Consider the following 21,230-nt stretch of genomic DNA (forward strand, 5'->3'; position numbering starts at 1 on the left):
TAACCATATAAATGCTTTTGATGGGCCAGTGGTAGAAAATGTTTTCTCCTTATGCAGGTACTTTTTGTCATTTTTTAATTTGTTGCAATTTTTGTTTTGTAATGGAGTTAGGTAACAAAGTCAGAGCCTGCTCTGAAGGTCTGCACACACAGTGTCATAAGCTGTCCTCCATCATTTACAGTTCTAAAAGTCTCAGGTTCATAAACAAGCACATTCCAGCCAACTATGAGTTAGTTACTGCAGTTTCTGTGTATCCTAAAAAAAAGGATAGTCTCTGGTTAACTTAAGTAGTTTCATCACCAAGAAACTGAGTTATCTGAATGTGTGAAAGTAATTTTGTTAACAATTTGAAGCTGTGTTATATTAGTACTATGCAGTGCTACATTGTTAAGTTAGTTAAAATGTATCCCCATGCAGAGCACTGATCTACCCATAGCTGAGAGCTTTTCTTTGGCCCAGGTGTGTTAACACGTAGATCTTCCAGTAAGCAGAGGTCTCAAGAAAACTTCCTGGTGACCTTAAGGAAAATGTTTGTACACATATTACTAAAAACAGACAAAAACATCTTGGCTGGTGAGGTGGTCTGGGACTCCAAATTTTGAGAGTCAGATGTAATTCTTCTTAGTTGAGGGAGATAATTATGGCTTAACTCCCCCCGCCCCAACCCTGCCCATCCCCCAGCATATGTGGGCGAGTATTACTGTTTGGGTGGTTATACACCCCAGAGAGCACATGTTTTCAACCTGTAGGCAGGAAGGATTTCCCCTGATGGATGAATCATCTCAAGACAGTGAGTGGACTCATTAACCATACCCTCACTTGTTTTCTACTACTTACCTCTAGAATATTACATGTTGGAGTTGGAAGCAGTAAAATGAGGCAACAAATATGAATCATTTAAAAATAAAATCCATGTGCTTTTCTATATTTTAAATCACTAGCATCTCAATCTGCTAAGCCTTCTGGGTTTTTCCTTCCCCATTGATTAGATTTATTTTTATTCTGAATTGAAGAGAGAATTGTGGTCGTCTTGATGACAGAAGCCCATCTCATACAAGGATCGAAAGATGTGCATTATAATAAGGTGGTTGATGGGACAGAGAGCAACATATCCCCTTCCACTCAATTTGGGTTGATCCTTAACAGCTGTCTTAAAACAATCAGCCCAGTGAGGGCTTTGGCTCTGAAAGCTAATTGGCCTTGCGGCAATGGTGAATGGTCAAGAACTTGACTGTGGTAGTTTGTCCTCTGCTACTTGGTTCCATTCTTAGCTCAAATCGTGCCTTTGTTTACAGGCCATAGTGTATGAAGGCCAAGACAAGAACCCAGAAATGTGCCGAGTCTTGCTCACACACGAAATCATGTGCAGGTAAGAAATACCTTGTTCTTTCCCTTTAATTAGCAAAGAGAAGATGAATTTGTATCTCAAATCTAGGTGAATTCAGGTCTATTTTTGGGTATATATTTATCTTCTGTTAGACAATCTAAAAACTGTTAGATGTGAGTATTTGGTAGTAAAGTGTCAGGCATCACAGTGGTTCTCAATTATTTATTAGATTTCATCCTAAAAGACATACGTTTCCATTTTGATATCACATTGTTAATGGGCACAAAGCAGTGCCCTCCCCTTTTTCCTTTCAATCGAGTAAAATACAATATAACCCTTTTAGTGTTAATATATGTGCTCAACTGCATTGCTAGTAAAATAAGAGTTCTGTTGAGGTCAGCAGAAACCTCTGTTTGGATAAGACCTGAAAGTTATAGTTCCCCTTTTTAATTCTTCCACTTAAAAATGTGACCATCCGTACATAGGTATCATTCCTCCCCACACCAACCCCACATCTGATCTCTTAATCTTAGTTACCTTTTATATAACTATGACAATGTAGCTAACATTTCTTAAATGTAGCGAGCTTTTGGAAGGATGGCAAAGATGAGTCACTGAAAGGTATAAACATTCATGTTGTCCACAAATGAGTATCTTTATTTTTGTCTGAAGCTACGTTTGAAACCAGGCAAGCAGACCACATTCACTTCCATGGCCTCAGCCAACCCTCCACATGGGAGATAGTAAACCAGAGAACAGCCTTTTAACTTGCAGTTTAGGATTCTAATTCTTCGTAAAATAACACTGACACTTTGCTTCTGATATATTCTAAGTAACTGGATAAAGCATGATGATGACACTTTGCATCAGGGAAGGGCTACTAATTGCTTTGTTAGCCACGCAGGCTCTCCTGGCACAAAGCATACTTGGCTCCTGACTGTAACTGACCAAACCATTTAGGACTTTCAGCTGCTGCTCCGGCGTGGGTGGGTTTATTTGCTGCCCACGGACTTGTGGGGAAAGCAATCTGAAAACTCTACAGGTGGAAATAAAATAGAAAAGAGATTAAGGTGTTTCCTTAGTGAAGTCCCAAGTAGTAACTTCTTCTATATCTATAATATGTACGTATGTAAAAATTTCTTTTTCTCCTTTTTAAAAAACATACTGCTAATATATTATAATATATATATATAATATAATTCTAAAATATACAGGAGTTTCACAAGTTTTCACTTTAGTGATTTGTAAAACTTGTTAATTGTTCCGAAAACAGGTTGCTTTTCTCTAACTTTAAAGCAGCAACAAAATCCAAAAATTTGGTCATGGATTTCTTAGAAGATATTATTAGGCAAAATTAGTGTTATACTGTATACAACAATTGCACAGCTAAAGCTGAGCTGCACTCTTCAGAATAAAATGAGTAAAATCATTTTGAAAAGCATTAAAAAAAGACCTCCTTCGTATTACTATTTTTCCAGCCATATCTCTATTTTATCTTCCCACAATTAGCATGTTGTTAGAATGAATTTTCCGTATTCTGTTCCATGTGATTCCAGCAAACAGGAGACAGGAAGATGAATCTCAACCAATAGGCCAACTAATATCTATAAATCATAGATTTGCATCTCATATCTGTACTTGTTTGGACTATGCTAGGAATTATTCTTAAAATACTTAAGATATATTATGCCTTTCACACACAAGCCTACACTCTGTTAATGCAATTTATACTTTTCTTATCCTTAAAATTCATTGATCCAAAGTACTTTATGATGCTGGTTGATGTGCTTTACTGCTGATGTACTTTCTATTTTTTAGAAACATAAAAATAGCAAAAAATAAAATTCTCAAGCCACTGAAGGCAAATGATGTTTGTACTGCATGGCTAAGAGGGAAGAGCCATATTCAAAATGTCATCCTGCTAATGTTACAGATGCTGGTTTTCCTGGCTGCCTATAGATGTGTAAGGGGTACTGTTTGTTTACCAGGCCGCCATGACCCTATTACACAAGCCTGTCATCTATTGTGTGGCTAACAGTCTTTTAAATTGCAAATCTGATGCTCTTTAGGGGGCTTTAGGAAAAAAATTCTCACTTTCCACACCATCCTATTTCTCTTGATTTCTTGCCGGTTGTAAGTGGAAGTTGGGATGTGCTGAATTTGCACCAGGGGTGCAAATGCAGGCTCAATTATAAGCATAAAATTAGAGTCTGTTCACCATTAATCAGCCTGGCTAATTGCTATGCACCACCATTAACCATATGGTGTGAAAGACAGCTTGCTCTCCCCAAGATGAAATTTCTTCACTGCAGACATGAAATAGTGAGGGCCCTGGATTTTAAAATAGGTTGTTTTAGATATTTAATTTCTAAACAACTTTCTGCAGTGCTTTCTATCAAGGCTAACGGCACAATAAAACTTTGCATTTATGTCACAAAAGAGGTATATTTATAGTATGTTGGAGCTATGGGTGAAGGAGACACACAGAATTTAGATCGACAGGAAAGGAGGGCTTGGGATGATTCTGTTTTGTTGTCATCAAAGAAAAAAGAAAAAGAAAAAAATAAACACCAGGGAATTGTGTATTAGGTGGTTACAAATTTTTTAAAAATCAGTTTTGTTCTGTTGAGAGGGTAACGCTATTGCATGAGCTGTCTAAAGGACTTACTGCCATGGGATTGTTATTATTGTCTCTCTTTGAGAAAAAAACCCCTTTGACTTGATGGCATAAAACTCTTTCCATGGAATGCTGGGAGAGGTTCTGCAGTTTTGGTAAACTGGAATTTATTATACCAATCATCATTATTACATTTTGCTAATACTTGGTGATTAAGCTCTTAAAAAGTATGGCGCCATGAAGGATTTTTAAAAGCAGGATTCATTCCACAAAGCATTTGATTATAAATGCATCTCCACATCCTGTGTTTAAAATGTGAATGGAAAATAGGAACTCTGCTTGGTAGGTGAGTCCAGTTCCCAGCCCCCCAGGCAGGGCAAAGCAGATTTTCTCCCTTTCCAGTGAACAGGACAATTGCAGGGGATGGGTGCTGTATTTAGGAAGGCATTTTTTTCCCCACTGTCAGTGCCTCACATCTTGTGGACCATGAGCTCCCAGGGCTAGCCTGGTCCCTTGATATGGCTTGTTCTTCCTTCCTCTTTGGCTAGTTTATTCTCATTTTTTTCCTTCAGATTCCCACTTAAGCATCCCTGGTCATTGGCCTGAGCGATGTCCCCTTATTATGCATTCGTGTGATATCCTGCGCTTTTCCTTCATAGCATGCAGCACATTGTAATTGTGTGTCCAAGGCCTGTCTTTCTTTGCTGGACTAAGAGCTCCTTGAAGACAAAGACGTTACCCAGTTTTCCTCTCTCCTTTAGTTGCCCATGTGTGAAATGGGGAGAAACTATTACTTCTCTCATAGGGTGGTTGTTAAGACTAAATGCTGTACTCCCGATAAATGCTTATCATGGTACCTGACACATAGTAAGTGCCAAATGTCTACTGTCATTATTAATAGTAGCAGCAGTAGTATCAGTATTGATATTAATAGAAGCAATGGAAGTAGTGGGAGCAGTAGTAGCAACGTCTGTAATGCCTAGTTAAGTACCTGGCACAGAGTTGCTCAAAGGGAAAGATGGTAAGAGAACATTGAAAGGAAGGGGAGTGTCTACTGAAACGTTAACATGCTTTGTTCATTCTAAGTGTGCTGTTAAGGATATTTTCATTCATTCTTTTAGCACGTACTATGTGCAAAGCACAGTGGAATGAAGAGCCAAAGAGGACTGGCCCCTATAGTAGGAGAGCTGACAGGTTAGCCTGGGAGAATGAGACCCATAAAACAGATAACTAGACAGCACTGTAGAAAGGGTAGACAGGGATAAGAGGTGAGGCCAAGGACCACAGCTGTTCAGAGAAAGGTGGGTTTTAGCTGCAGGGATTGGGAGGAAGGTGAGACAGGACTCGGATTTTAGAGGGTGCAAGAAGGAGCGTTTTGGTCCATTTGTTGGCAGTCCAGGCAGGATTTCTCTGGGGAGAGGTCTACAGATGGTGGGCCTTTGGCCTGGAGCTGGGCAGAGAGTCAGGGCGAAGGATAACCAACTTCTGAGGTCTTTTCTCAAAGGTGCAAAGTAAAGCTATGGGCTTACATGGGATTGACAAGGATGGGTGAATAGAAAGAGAAGAGGCCATGGATACATTCTTGGGCAACAATCTCATTTAGTGTGTTCGAGAATTAGGAAAAAGAACCTTGAGCATACAGAGCATAGAAATAAAAGGAGGATGTTTCAAAGACAGGGAGCCATCCATGTAATAAGTGTAGGGAGATCCAGATAAATTGAGTACTGAGAAAAGCACCAGAAAGTCACTGGTGAACTTCAAGAGAGGACATTCAAGTTGGCGCTGAGGCTCAGAAGCCAGCTTTTATGGGGTTCAGGTGGCAGGGGTTACGGCACCTCTGGCAAGGGGACAGCTAGACAGTGAAGAAACCAACTCGAGAAAAGAAGGAGTGTGTCTTTTTCTAAAGAATGGAAAAACTTAAGTTGGTTAACTGAGGGAAAGAATGAGCTTATTACTATTAATCAGACTCTTCAGATAACTCATATATCTCATTCTCTAGCCACTTTGGCTCAGTGGGTAAGGTAATCTTGCTTTTTGTTGTAAAGCTTAGAGATGGAGCTGATGCTTTCCTCCACTTGTGAGAGCCTCTACTTATGGGAAGGAGTTCCATGTCCCTAAGATGAGGATCTGCAGGCCTCATGACCAGGAAACAAGTTTATGTTTCTTGCCGTGATTTATGAAGCCATGTGTCAGTGCACTAGAGATATGCCACCTGTGTCATGCAGCTAAGGAAGAAACTCACAAGCTTGCTTTTCCCTGGACTAGCTTGTCCGAGGGATGCACAATCTTGCTGGGGAAAGGGCTGCTGTTTTGAGTCCACAGTGTACGTAGGACACCAGGTGCTGGGTCCCCACTCCAGTGATGGGCCACGTTGCTCTCCTGCCACTTGGGTTGCAGGTTGTGAAGGAATGTGAAGTAGTGGGAATCCTGCTCTGTGACAAAGCAAATGAGGAAACTCCAAGCCCCCTGACAGATTCCTGCTTTAGGAAGCAAATGCCAGGTCTGTGCCTGGTGCAGTGCCTGACAAACACAGTAGGAGTCTAAAGAACAGCATTTGAAGGGATGAAGATCCATCAGTCACACAGTAATGAGGACATGGTTAGCACTGTGATTTCTTCTGTTAACCTGGTAACTTTTCCCTTGAAGTGCGTTTGCATCTGTTGTTCCATGTACTGTATTGTTTCAGCCCGAGACCTCTCCTGCCTTAAACACAAGTGAATCTGTTCTCCCTTCATTCTGTCCTTCTTGCTTAATGCCTGCCTTGTGTATGGTGGTGGTTGGTACCCACCTTTCTCAGTCCTTCTGAGTTCAGTAGAGGGACATAGGGAGCAGTTCAGCTTGGAGAAGGGAGGAAAGAGAAGGCAAGAAAGACCACCACAGGGAAGGAAGACAGGTCCTTGCTCTGCTTGGCTCTGGGTTAGAACTAGGGAGCTTCAGGGGGTTAGATGCCAGCTCAGCCTAAAGGAAGACCTTCCTTCCCCAATTTGCAGTTGATTTTTAGTCTTTTAATAGGAAAATAATATTGCAATACAAAGCAGAAGACTGCAGGAGTACAGAAATAAAATATATATCCTCTATAGTTCCCCACTTATCCCACTCCTTATAGACTATTTCCTTGAAGTTTCTATTCATTCATTCAAAAAATACTTCCAGAGGGCCTACTGTGCGCTGCACTCTGTTCTAGTTGCTGGGGACTCAGGGATGAACAGAACAGTCTAAGACCCTTGTACTCAAAGACAGACAATAAATAAGAAGACAAATATAAAATATAATGTGATGAGTGCTAGGAAGAAAAGTGAAGCAGGATGCGGGGCTAGAGAACTCTGGGGGTAGTCAGGGAAGGGCTTCTGCAGGCTGTCACTTTGTGCAGAAATTTGAGTGAAGTGAGGGTGTGAACTGGCTTGTGAGACTATTTGTCTCTTCGCCTCACTCCCTCCCTCTCTCTCAGTCTTTCCTTTTTTTCTCCTAGAAGTAGGACCATACCGTACATACTATTCTGCAGCTTGACTTTCTCAGGTCATAATATGATGTAGATGGTGTGTACATAATATGATGTAGATGGTGTGTACAAACTTCTTTCCATTATGGTGTGTACAAACCCACCTTCGTTCTTTTTAATGCTGCACACAGTTCTATATTTACATGTATATATGTACACACACATATATGTATATGTGTATATGAATATATTTTAAAAGTGGGCTTAAACTGTAGACACTGTTTTGTTGCCACCCCAGACGCAGAGCAGAGCCCAAGGATCCCGTTTTGGGGGTGTTGACTACGTGATGCAGTGACATGACTTGAGAGGCAGGAAACCTGTTGGGCTATTTTTCCTACTTTGTATAAGGTTTTATAAATGATAAATGACCTCCAGCCCTTTAGTTTGTTTTCCTTTCTTCATTATTCCTATTTTATTCCTATTCTATTAGTCCTTATACACTTCTGTTCTTCGCATCTGCTTTTTTCCCTGGGTCCCTTGGGGCACGGCAGAGAGGGGTGGTTCTCACTTAGGCTGTGCTTCGATTCAGCTGGCTGCACTCCAGGGCATTTTTATTTTAAGGGGATGAAGACAATGCTTAAGGCACAGGGCATATCTCAGGCCTAGTGTGGCTCTTGCTTGGGGAGGTGGTCTGGTGTATGGGGTGGGGTGGAGGTGAACGTTCCTTTCCTCAGCAGTGTCTGCTCAGAGGGTCAGCTTGGCTTCCTCTGTCTGCTACCTTCCTATTTTCTTGGATTGTATTTTCCCCAGTACATTACATTCATTCATGAAGCCGTCCAATCCATCAACCAATATTTGAGCTTCTCTATTCTGTCCCAGGCCTTACGCTACTCATTAGGTAAATAAAATTGACAGTGTGTTCCTTTATGAAGCATATGAGTTAGTAGGGGAGGGGGTGGGAGGAGACAGTGACAAAAAAAAATATGCAAATATATATGTAGGTATATAATTTGCTTTGTGTTTCATGCCCTGAAAGGAAAAACCAGAGGAACCTATCAAGTGTCAGGGCCAGCTTCTCTGAGGAAGGAAGGAGCCTAGAGGCTGAGGCCCAAAGAGGGGGTAGAGGCTGGCTAACTAGGCAGGGCTTGGATGAGGAGCAGTCCAGGCCTGGAGGCCTGCCCGGACCTGGGCCTGAGGTCAGACTGAGCGTGGCCCATTAGAGAGATTGAAATTGGCCAGTGAGGCTGCAGCTTGGCAAGTTGGAGGAGAGTGACAGGAGACTGGGAGGTGGTCTGGCCATAGATGTATTCTCAGTGTGATGGGAAGCCATTGAAAGGTCTTGAGCGGTGAAGTGACACAGTCCAATTGATATTTTGAAAAGATCACTCTGGCTGTCATGGGGGGTGAAGAGTAGAGACAGAGAGACCAGGTGGGAGGCCACTGCAGGAGTTAAAGTGAGAAAGTGAAAGTGACTTGGATGAGGGTGATGGCACTGAGGAGGGAGAGAATCAGATTGTCTTGAGATGTAGAGTCTAGTCTGAAATTATCATCAGGTGAGTTGGAAGAGTCCCTGGAAGGCATTCAGTCCAGGCAGGACAATGGTGAGGGTTTGACCAATGGGGATTTGCCCAGTCGCTGTTTTGAAAAAGAAATGAACAAATGGAAAATAGAAAGGAGAAATAGGCCTTCCCATTCCTTGCTTTTGTCCCTGGGTAAAGACCTGGGCTCTGTCCATGGGCTGCTTTTGGAGACCTGAGCCCTCACACTTAGAGGTGGGTACCACTATCGCCCCATTTTACACATGAGGAAACTAAGACTCCAGGAGGTGGAAGACCTTGCTCCAGCTGCCACAAGCCGCTCGGATTCCAGAGTCGGTGTGCTTAACCACTGTGCTCTTCCGGCAAAGCCCTTGAGATGTAGGTGCGGGGGAGTAGCGTCCAGGGAGAATGGAGTTTAGTTTGTAAATTATTATTATTATTTTTTTGTGTGTGCATTTCAAAGACTGTACTTCTCATTCCCTTGTTTCTTCATCTTAGGTATTGGGATCCTTTGGGCTTTCTATCCCCAAAGTACTAGGATAGCAGAACTCAGGCCTGGAGGAAATAGTTTCCTCTGAATCAGAAAAGGAAAGGCTCTTAAGGGAGTGGCATGGTTTTTAGCTGGGCCTTTGACAAAGGAGATACAATTCTTGCTGTTGTTTTCTGAAGATACGAGAAGCAAATAGAATGAGCACCAAATATGGAAGCTGATTCTCTTTTCAGAGATATAGTTACAGCCAGAAGAGAGACTTCCTAACTTTGCTGAAAGACTCCCTGTGCAGGCGTATATTTCTGGGTTCTGAAAATGAAATTCAGTGTTTGTTTCTCTCTAGCAGCTCTCTAAATTTAGGCTCTATGATTCACTAAGTCGAATGAGTCTCTGTGTATGTTTGTATGTGTGCGTGCGTGCTTGTGTAAGCGAGAGGGAGAAAAGTGCATATTTTATTTGTGGTGCAAGGCAATGTATAATGCTTGGATAACTCCCTCACCTCCTTGACTGATCAAATACGTGCTTTGATAGTGTGCCCTTGGGTATAGACTGGCCAGTGGACACATTTCTTATTTGCAAACAAGTCTCAGATGGATAGTTTTCCATTGACCATCGGTAGTTTTCAAAAACCCTAATTTTTCACTTTTTAGAAGCATCTCAGTTTAAGAAAAAACTGTCAACTTTAAGGTCACACGTGGGGTGGGATTTTGATAGTAGGTGCTTTTCTTGCCCACGTCTGTCTTTTCTCTGACCTAATAAAGAGCGTCCATTGTCAGGCTTTTGCCAGGCTTTGGAGCAACTGTCCCAAATGCTTCCAGGAAACTTGCACAGTGACCAGAGCAGGGCACAAAAGCCAGAGGATGTGTGGATCTCTATTTTCTTTTATCTTGCCTCTGTCTTAATTATTGTGTTGTACTTTTATTCTTACATTCTGAACATGGTTCAAAAGCAAACAGTTATAGTTTTAGGATTTGGGGAAGGTTGTGGTTGAAGGAAACGTCTCCCATAAAAGAGGAAGGAGAAGAAAAAGGAATCCATTTAATACAAAATGACTGGAGGGGGAGAAATCACTCATACCTCATTATTGACGCGTTCCACACAATTAGTGATCTTGAGGGAAGAGTGTTTAAGCCACCCACAACCCTGAATATTCTCATTGGGTAGATGTAATAATAATGCATTTCACAGTGAACTCTTCCAATCCTGCGGGCAGTGATGGGAAGACCCCATCTTAGGGCTGTCAGTCCTCGCTCCATGGGAGTCCCTCTCCCTCCCTCCTTTGTGCAGGGAGAGGTTAAGCCTGGCCATTAACCCATAGGTGACCCAAATAGAACGTTCTGTCTCAGGGATCCGTTGATTGCCAGGTATGGCTTTGTGGTAATTCTAGCATTTGCAACCCAGCAATTTGAACCTTCTGTCTGCCTAAATGATGATTTTACATGGTAATGGTTGTACTAAATCCTCTTGCTTTTGCTCCATAGCCGCTGTTGTGACAAGAAAAGCTGTGGCAACCGAAATGAGACTCCCTCAGATCCAGTGATAATTGACAGGTAGGGACCGCTCTACTTTCTCTCGGTTCTTTTTCCTCATTATAATGAAACACCTGCCTTGCGTGGCTCGTGGGTGAGGGTTAGGAAAGCATGTGGCCGAAATTTGCCTGTTGGTCATGACTTCAGCTGCGCCGAGCTATTGCGATTCCTGGGAAAGCCATATGGGATGTTCTTTGGAGGCCTGTTTTCTTGGATTGCTCCAGTTTTGTGTCTGATTCACGCTCCTAAAGGCATATTTTCTTCTTTCTTGACTTTCTGTGGCTCAATCCTCGCACTGTGCCAGGAAGCTTCAGAAATAAAATAATAATAGTTTGTGATTTATGAAATGTGGTTGGGTACTTATAAATATTTAACTTTTATTTGAAAAATGTTTGAATCATTATCACTTTTAGCTACAGTAGTTCTGTTGGATGCAATCCATCTACATTTTAAGGTTTTATTTATGCATAAAAGCAGTTTTAAAGAGATCTGTGAACCAAGATTTTCTACAGTAATTTCCCGTGTTTGATTGTAGCTCATGCTGCCTTGTAGTTGATTAATTTATCCTGCTTGTCTTAATTATTGTGTTTTTAAACAGATCCATATTACTAATCTGACATGACCAAGAAAATCACTGTAGAACAATAAATCTGTTTTAGTTGCTCGGCGCAATTTTGAGTCAGTGTGTGCACAGATTATGCAAAGTTGCATTCCAAATATTCGTTTTACATTTTAATTATTGAAATTCATTGTATGGAAACATGTATGATAAACCATTTGTTACATAGCATTGCTCATTGGGAGTTAAATGGCCTGGAAGGTTTATAGATACTGTCGGTTGTCAGCTAGGACAAGAGCTAGCACCCTCCGTTAGCTGGAAGAGTCTTGCAGGTAAGACTGACTGATCCCTCATTGAGGAAATCAACAGCTGAACAAAAGTCCCTTTTGGGGTTTGGTAATAATGATTTTTGACACCTCCCCCCTGCCCCGCCCACCCATCTGTCTTTCCAATTCTTTACTTTTTGGAGGCTTGCTCTGTTATTTTTCAGTTGACTGAAAAAGTGTTTGCTTTACTGTAATTTGTGACAAAACATCGGTTGTTGATTTTGACTTACGTGATTCTTCAGGCTTAAACCCAATTTTGATTGCCAAGTAGCTTTCTAAAACTTACATTTCAATCAGATATTTTAACTAAATATCTTTCACTAATACTCACCGAAGACATATATCTTTGCTTGATAAGTGAGGATTAATATCTTTGACTCAAAGTTAAAAACATCAACGGTTTAGTGTGTAATGAAGTTGTGTGCTGCCTATAGAATTAGCATATCATGTTTATCTACAAAAGCAGACATGCCATTATGTAATTTCTTTTTTCTGCAATGGCAGATAAATCTTCAAATGAATAAGATAAAAAATAAATATAACCTTTATGTTGTTTGTTTCACTTAAATACCTCTCTTCAAAATGCCATTTGTTATTTTAAGCAGATTTTACTCTTCTCTCAAAAAGAAAGTGTTCTGATCAAAGGACCAGCCCAAATATTCCCCCAAACTTTGAAACTATCAACATTCGGTTCTGCCACACAGTTTCTTTTGGTTCAGATGATGACAAGAACCTTACTTTGCCACCCGCAATGAAAACACTTTTTTTTTGCTTTTGAATGGGTTAAGCTTTTAAGTTCTTCGTTTGGTTTTAAGCCGTGACTCTGATATAGAAGGTTGATATGACTGTGGTTTGAATAACATTTGATTTTGACCTGTTTCTGTGGGTTGCGATGGCATAAGAAACTTGACTCAGCAGCGCTGTAATTAGCCCGGCCCGTGTTTTTGAAACAGGATTGTGTTACCTGGATTGCATTAGTGTGGCTTCTATTGTTGCCGCCTTGCATCTGTCCCAGTAGGGTACTTAAAACCTTTTCTTGGCTGGGGTAGTTCAAACAATTTAGGCAAAATAAGTATGCACTTTATACTGTCGGTGGCTTTAGAGATATTACTCATGACATTTATCCTTTTCATTTTTTCTTTTTTGGTTTGACAAAGTAGAAAACGGTGTTAGCCAATCTTGGTCTCTTAAGAGAGGGGTACTTGAAAAATGGCTGAAACCCAGGGTATCTGCATGAGTCCCAACATATGTTTATTTGCTGGCTGTTGCCACTGTCTCCCATGAACCGTCTTTTCAAGCAGTGATGCCAGCTGATATGCACAACCCCACTTAGCTATTTTTATTTGCATCTGAGTTTTCAGAATTTATTTGTCCTTCAGTCTGCCAAAGGTTTTAAAAGCTCCAGTCCTGTCTGTGCTGATATGTGAAACTTCCATTTTTAACAACAAGCGAAGAGAATAACAACAGGAAAAGAACTTACACAAGGAAGGGCAAAATAGAAAAGATTTTTCAATTCCATAAAATTGCTGCAAAGGAAAAAGAAATGATGACAACCGTGTTTGAATTTCATATTTTCCAATTTGATTCTATATTACCGATTGCATAATATCTGTGTTACGTGCTTAGGGTTTGATTTGCTTTCAGATTTATGGATGCGAATCCCTGCCTATTTTGTAAAAATAGGTTATGGGGCCTGCATTCAGTAGCAATAGTAACTGTTTTTACAAGATTCATACAATGTGCAATTATAGAGCTAAGGGTACAGGCAATCCTTGTGTTAGGATTTAGCATAGGTTTAACACGCAGTCACCTTTTGGGCACCAATAATTTTTAGTTCCCTTTGCTTGTCCTTCGGATTTTGGAAGAACAGTGCTATTTTTATCAGTCAAAAGACTTTTAGCAGTGGTTATTCAGGAAAACTATTTATAGGATTGATAGAAGAGGCTTTCTGGTCATACGGCAATGGTACAGGGTAAGCTATTTCTGTGTTAAATTTTGGCTGTATTTTTTGCTGCCGGTGATTTGGGGACATCAGGTCAGCATACTCTATCAAAAAAGTGAAATTAATAAAATCAGCAGTTATATACTGTGATTTAGAAAATGTGTTTCTACTTTCTTCTTTTATATTAGCATGCGACAAAGTAAGAAAAATATGACCCCAACTCTTTTTACGATTGTGACAATTTGTCAAGTCACTTCAAACGAGTTTGGAGGAAAATTTCTGTAAAGGTACAAAGTGGGCATCTGGAGTTGACTGCCAGGTTGTATTTCTGCCTAATGCCAAATGGCTTGATTGAGAATTATAAAAAAACAGGCTGTGCCCAATGATCTAGATATCTGGGCTGTGTAGACATGGGAAAAGTCAAATGTGTTATGTTTAATACCTGATGACCAGGAACTAATAACAGCAAATTTCATTATCGTTGAGGTAAAGGGCTATGTGTGGTAATTATTGTTAAAGTAAAAAGCAAAAAATGACTTGCAGTTATTGGATTAAGGTGGAGATTGATTTAACATATTCACATAGCAACTCATATTTGAATTTAAAAGGTTTGCAATAAAATTCATGTTTAGAAATTGAATAAATTGTAGTTTTATTAAAACATTGGATATCCTTGTGTCCTAACCTTTTTCCTAGGAGTTATCTTAGTTCAATAAATAAAACCTCATTAGGCTATTCCCATTTCAACGAGTTTATTAAATTTTGCAGGAGTAATTAGCATAAGCTGGGCTAATTTTTCTGGAAGACTAATGAGGGAGGTTCTTAATTAGGTTTACTTTGTAAGAATCAGAAAAGATGATAATGACAAAAGTCACATAGGGTAGTCTGAATTGGGAACCCAGTTTTTCTGAATTCATAAAAAAACTTCCATTTTCTATGTGGAAACTTATTTATAAATGCTTGAACTGAATATATTAAGTGTGCAGACTGTTATTCCTTATCTAGTTAGTTAGGATTACTGTGCATTCTAGATTTGCTTCACAAAACTCTTTATTTTCCTTTGAGCAATGACATGGATGAATACAGATGGTCTTACAAAAACATTTCTTTCTCCGAAGTATGCTATAGGATTCCTTTCACATAGAGCCCTAAAGTTTCCGGCCAGATTTGTGTCACTTACTTCCAGTAGGGCAGGATAGGGGATGGCTCAATACTTGTTTGTTTGTTTGTTTTTTCAATTTAAGATCAGTGTGATTGATGAAATAGTTGGATCACTAAATAAAGGGAGAAAATAAGAGCCCAATTCTTCATTTCTTTGTGCTGTGGATCATGAGAATTGACAAGTGGACTGTTTTCTTTTAATAGATAGAAATAATAAAGGATGAAATTCCTCCTCGAATTATCTTCTCCTGTCTTATGTGAATTTAGACATAGTCCTTTCGGGATATAGTGTGGCCTGAGTAACTGGAGAGTTTTAGGTCCCTCACGGCCAATATTAAAAACATGGATTTTTAAAGCTTGCCAACTAATATCCCTCTAAAGATTTTGGGTTTGCTTATTGCAGCTTTAACAGATTTGTCTTTCTTTTCCATTTATAGGAATCTCTGTATCTACATTTGAGATGTAAGCCCTGACATGGCAACATTTTCAAAAAATACATGAGTTTTGTAACATGAAGAATTTAACCTGTTCGGAATTAGCTCTTTAGGCCACACTTACCCAAGGGTCTCCTAAAAAGAAAAAAAGAAGTGTATATTTGTTTTTTTCTAGGATTTTCTAAAGATCTTTCACAACTAGATCACTTTCACCTAGGTGACACTAAATGTGTTTTCTTTATGATTGTTGTCTGAAATAGGATGTTCAGGAGTGAAAATATTGGAATGGCCATTTTACCTGTTGATTTTACCTGTCAGGGTTGTTCAGAGAAACAATTTTATTTAAGATCCATTCTTCATCTAAGAGGTTTAAATGCTGTAATAGGACTTTTCAGAAAAGCGCAGTGTTGTCTTATCACCAAGCTAATTTCTTGATTAAATCGATCCTGATGTGTTTATGTAACATATATATTCATTTGTGTAATAGGAAAACAATAGTAAAACTTTAGAATTAGAATATAATTGAGTTTTTTTTTAAACATTGAACAGGGTGGGCTATACTCTAATTCCTATATCTACAATCCTAAAATGGTGAGGGCATCAGGTTCCCTCGACAGTAAATGATTTCCCTGTCCTTTATAATCAAACTTAAATCCAAAAATTCACTAAAAATTTTTCCTTTATTTTCTGTAAAAAAATAAAGTCCTCAACTAACATGAACATAAACATACTTTTATTAAAGTTGCAGATGAGGCTTTTAGTCAGAGTTTCATGACTTTATTTCATTGACCTTTCAACTCATTATTTTGCTCTTCATCAGTTTTTAGAAGGACCAACCACTAAACATAATCACTCTGTAAGGTGCACAAACAGCTGTCTGGGGCTCAAGGAACCAGAGGTATCAATGCATTTCTCAGGTTTCTGATATGCCTTTTATATTGCCTGATTTCCTAACTTTGAATGCTCCATTAAAATAAAAGGAGGAGGAATTCACCCTTTAAAATTGCCGCAGGCAGGATAATTGCTGGCCTCTTGGTTGGTTTGAGAGGTTTGTGTTTTTCCAAAAGTGAAAAGCCAGCGCTGACACTGAGCGTGAATTTATGGTTGTTTATTAATCCTACCGTATTTAAACATTTGTTTTCTCAGTGGGAATTCATATGTGATTATTAGCGATGAGACTTATGTGAGAGACTATCATTCTAAATTTTATCACATATCAGATAATACCGTTCTGAATATGAGATGAGCCTGTACACTTGTGTGCAGTTTGCTACCGTGATAAGAAAATAATGAATACAAAAAAAAAAAGAAAATAACGAATACAGTCAGCTAATAGCAGTCTATATTCCATTTGCTATCAGCTGTTTCCAAATACACAACCAGAATGCATTCAAATGGATTGCAAATATGCTGACAATATATCATAATGCAAAGTACTTTTACATGGTATAATACTACTGCAGACACCATATAATGAACAACAGTGGTTTTCCTGTAAAGGAAGTAATGGCAGCAACTTCCAAGAAATGTATTTAACGGAGCTTCAGAGAATCAGCAGTGCATATGTGTAACTGGCCTGGGTGTCAGCCCATGGTATGGGTTTTAAATCCCATGTCATCATAACTTTGTTTTTGTAACAGTTCTGGAAAAATACAGAAAAGCACTACAAACTCCTCTGTGTGTCATCTAACAACTTTGTACAGTTTGTGATGAGAATATATCATTATGATAAATATGCTTTTACTTTTCTAAAATAAATTGCTTAGAATGGGGAAAAAAACCCAAATCCCTCCCCAAATGCAACTCTCCATTGATAAATTTTACTTGTTTTTCCTAACTGCAAGCAACTGACCAAACTCTTTAATAAAAATTGACCAGATTTTAAAAAACTCTCTTTAGAGGCTCATGCATATAAAGAGGTGGCATTTTGGTCTTTTTAATTTGCATCAGGTATTATCTGAAATAGACCATTAATTTTTCCTTCTCTCTCCTCCCACCATCTCATCCCTCCCTTTACAAACCGTGTAATCGTATACCATCCTGGACAATATAAAAGTGACCTAAATACTCCAATTGCAATCAGTGAAATATGGTGAACAGTACAGGTTTGTCTTTGGTTGCTTGCTGCCTTTAAAGGTGTGTGTAGATGGAGATAAATCTCCCTCGCAAACTCTTTCTCCAGTTACGAGCTTTTGTCCAGAGGTAAATGAAGGTTTTAACGTTACAGTACTTATTGTAATAGAATTTTAATTGCCTTAACCCTGCTAATGTGTGAAGCTGAGAGTGTGTGTGTGTGTGTGTGTGTGTGTGTGTATTTTTCATGAGGAGGGGAATCAAGCCAAAAAAAAAGCCCTGCATAGTTTTCATGGGGGGAGAGAGAGTCACATATGGTAAATGATGCAAACTTAATGAAACCGGTTCTGGGGAAGAGAATGCCATTGGTGTTTCATCCATGTAATGTATATTCCACTTTCAGTGGGAACAGAGTGATCCTCAGTGTGCTTTGGGGATTTTCATTTTTGAAGGTGAAGTGCTTGGTTCCAGGTCCAGACTTGCCTCCAAATCCTACTTGGAAAGATGTAACTAGACAAGCTGGCAAATTATATAGCTTGATCCCGCACAATAACCTCTAAAATGGCACTCGGTAACTATACCATCCTGCTAACTGTTGGAGGCACAATAGTTTTGTAATATAATATAAAGTAATAGTGTTAGCCAACACATCTTTAATAAGATATTGTTCGTGCCTTTGCCATATGCTACAGAGCAGCCTCTCACTCGGTGGGCCTTTTGATTCCTCTCAATAAGATTATTTCAAATACTCTAATCCTGAATCATTGACATGAATACAAAAGCCTAGTGACATCTAATAGATGCCTCTTAGCTTTGCTTTTCCTCTTGTTCCTTTCCTTTTTCTTCTCTTTTTACCTGACAAAAAGCTTATAGACACTTGGGCTCTGTCTCTCAGTAGCAGCATGGGGGGGGGGGGGGCGCTCCTCATGAGATATAAAGGAGGAAAAAGGACTGACAGAGGCCCGATAAGCTACAGAGTGAAGGGCCATAGATTAAAAGTAAATGCCAGTAAATCCTACCCTGTACACTTAACTTGTCCTTTTATTGTTTTCTTTAACACTTCCCATGCCAGGAGAGGGAAAAAAGAGAAAATAATAATCACATTGCACGTGTCCATTTTTAATCTGGACATGGTCACTATACGTATCGTATAGTGTTTTGGCAAGATTCTCACATTTTGGTTCATGTCAACGTTATGGTGGTTTAAAAAAATGCCCCTTTAATCAATATCAAGATTCCCTCAAGAACTGTTTTTTTTTTGCTCATTTGCTGCTTGATTGACCAAATATTGATACTATCTACATCTGGTGGGGCAGTGGGTGAGTAGGTCAGAAGAGCCCTTCTGTAGGGTATGAACACTCATGACATGGCATTTCCAGGTTGAAGGAACTTTTTCTTTTCTTTTTATTTATTTATTTATTTTTTATTCACTTATTTAATTTTTGGCTGCATTGGGCCTTCGCTGCTGCACGCGGGTTTTCTCTAATTGCTGAGAGCGGGGGCTACTCTTTGTTGCAGTGCGTGGGCTTCTCATTGCGGTGGCTTCTCTTGTTGTGGAGAACGGGCTCTAGGCATGCAGGCTCAGTAGTTGTGTTTCGCGGGCTCTAGAACGCAGGCTCAGTAGTTGTGGTGCACGGGCTTAGTTGCTCCATGGCATGTGAGATCTTCCTGGACCAGGGCTCGACCCTGTGTCCCCTGCGTTGGCAGGCGGATGCTTAACCACTGTGCCACCAGGGAAGCCCTTTTCTTTTCTTTTTTAATCAATGAATTGGAAATGATCAAAGTGAAAGATCAGGATATCTTGTTCCATGATGGTAGCTGATGCTTTTTTGTGTGACCTTGCTCCCTGCTGTGCCCCAAGTGTTACCTGCGCTGGATGGTGCCTTCTACACAGGCTGGCGGTGAGACTGAGGCAGCAGGGTGCAGGCAGACAACTTGGCCAATGGTCAGAAGTTGTTTGCCCTCCACCTTCCCAAAGCAACCATGATTTGACTAAAGCTTTTTTTTTTTCTGTCTAAAGATCAGACTATCATGCTACTTGCAATTTATTTATCATTGCTCAATAGAACAATAACTTCCCCCTATTTTGAATGTGCTTTCCGTTCATTAGTATTCTGATCTGTTAGTAGTATCTTAAGGCATCATTTCTGATAGTCTTGGACGCACTATTGGTTGAAGTCCCCTCACAAAAGGAAAAGTTAGTTTGAAGAACCCTGGACCTGTGTCAGGTTTGGTTCCTCTCACATGTACACACACACACACACACACACACACACACACTTGTTACAAAGACAAAAACAAAGATGAAAAATGAGATGTCTCTTTTCTATTTATTAAGAAGTTCTTTAGCAAAGAAAGTTGGTTAAGTTATCTTTGAAGCTATTACAATGTTGCATCTGAATCCTGGCCTATGAACACCTTAAAACAAAACAAACAAAATGCCTGACCATTGTGAATTTAATAGTAACTTACATCTGAATGGAACTTGCAAAGTTATTGGTGACCTTTAAGGTGTAGTATTTCAGAGAATTCTCTTCACACAAATGTTAGGGCACAAATTAACTCCATTTTACATATATGTAAACTGGGGCACACAGCTGAAGGAACTTTATTAGGGGCAAAGTAAGTGATTAGAAAATCGGTGTCCTAGCTCTCAGCCTGATCATTTTCCTTCTCAATTGCACAGCTGAACTAAAATACTGTTTTCAGTATTTCATGTAGCCTCATTTATTTTTCTTGGTATCCACATTTCATCCTTTCCATGCATTAATCTAAACCTTTTTACCTAAACAGTTTTCCTAGTAGATCTTGCACTTAACTTCTGGGATTAAAAATAATAGTAATAATATAACATAAATTGTTGTACTCATTGCTAGAGCAATATTTGAGTTCTTGTGTCCTCATTTAATTTGATGAGTAAACCATTGTGTGTTTCACTAGGGGAAAAACAGGCACTAATCCAAAGAGAAACCTGGGAAAAGGCAGAGTGTAATGGAAAAGGCCTAGAATTTGGAGTCCATTGGCAGAAAATCAAATCCCTCCACCATTAATTCCCAATACCTGAGCCTCATGGGGTTCAATTTTTTTCATCTTTGAAATGAGAAAATCATCTCAATTTTGAAGAATTGTGTGGGTTAAAATACCTAGCAGAGTTCGGCACATATTAGGTGGTTGAAATCAGGCAGCTCTTGCAATCTGAATATAATATATTTCATGTGGATTGTTATTCTTAATGTGATGATTGCCATGGTACTTTCTAATAAGCAAAATTACCTTACTGAAGTTTATCATGGTGACTCAGTCCTCTTGGTGAGGAGTTACTCATTTTTTTTTTCTTTCCACAAATATTTATTTAGCGTCTACTATATGCCATGCACTGTCTTCAGGGTTGGGGATAAAACAGTGAATAAGACACACATGGTTCCTGCCCTCATGGAGCTTTTAGTGCCTCAGAGTTGAAAAAAAAATTGGTATAGTAAGTGTAGAAATGAATATATTGATTTTTTTAATAGGAGAATGTTATTTCAGATAGAGGTCATGGTGCAGAGGAAAAATATCCCTGGGTTCAAAGTTGCCTGTTAGCTCTTACTCAGTGGTATTGAACTTGGGCAAACCCCGTGGTTTTATTGCACTCCTCTGAGGCAGTCTACACATTGGTTAAGACCACAGACTGTGGAGTCAGACTGCCTGGGATCAAATCTGAGCTCTGCCAGTGTTAACTTCAGGCTGCGGTCAGATCGCCTCACTTCTTTAAGCGCCAGTTTCTTCATCTGTAAGACCGGGATAGGAGTAGTA

At 39.6% G+C, this 21,230-nt stretch overlaps 1 protein-coding gene across 11 annotated transcripts in view; it reads left to right on the forward strand.

Moving 5' to 3' along the window:
* Positions 1-21,230, forward strand: part of EBF1 (EBF transcription factor 1) — a gene marked incomplete at both ends in the record, with an annotated part of 393,806 nt that overhangs the window by 13,399 nt on the left and 359,177 nt on the right. For 10 of the 11 annotated variants that reach the window (XM_079701898.1, XM_079701899.1, XM_079701894.1 and 7 more), the window contains 2 exons: positions 1,296-1,369; positions 10,893-10,961. In XM_079701898.1, coding sequence (XP_079558024.1) covers positions 1,296-1,369; positions 10,893-10,961 — 143 coding nt within the window. The remainder of the gene's footprint in view (positions 1-1,295; positions 1,370-10,892; positions 10,962-21,230) is intronic. The other variant, XM_079701902.1, reaches the window with a different exon arrangement.

This window comes from Hyperoodon ampullatus (genome assembly GCF_949752795.1).
Source record: "Hyperoodon ampullatus genome assembly, chromosome: 4".
Classification (NCBI taxonomy): domain Eukaryota; kingdom Metazoa; phylum Chordata; class Mammalia; order Artiodactyla; family Ziphiidae; genus Hyperoodon; species Hyperoodon ampullatus.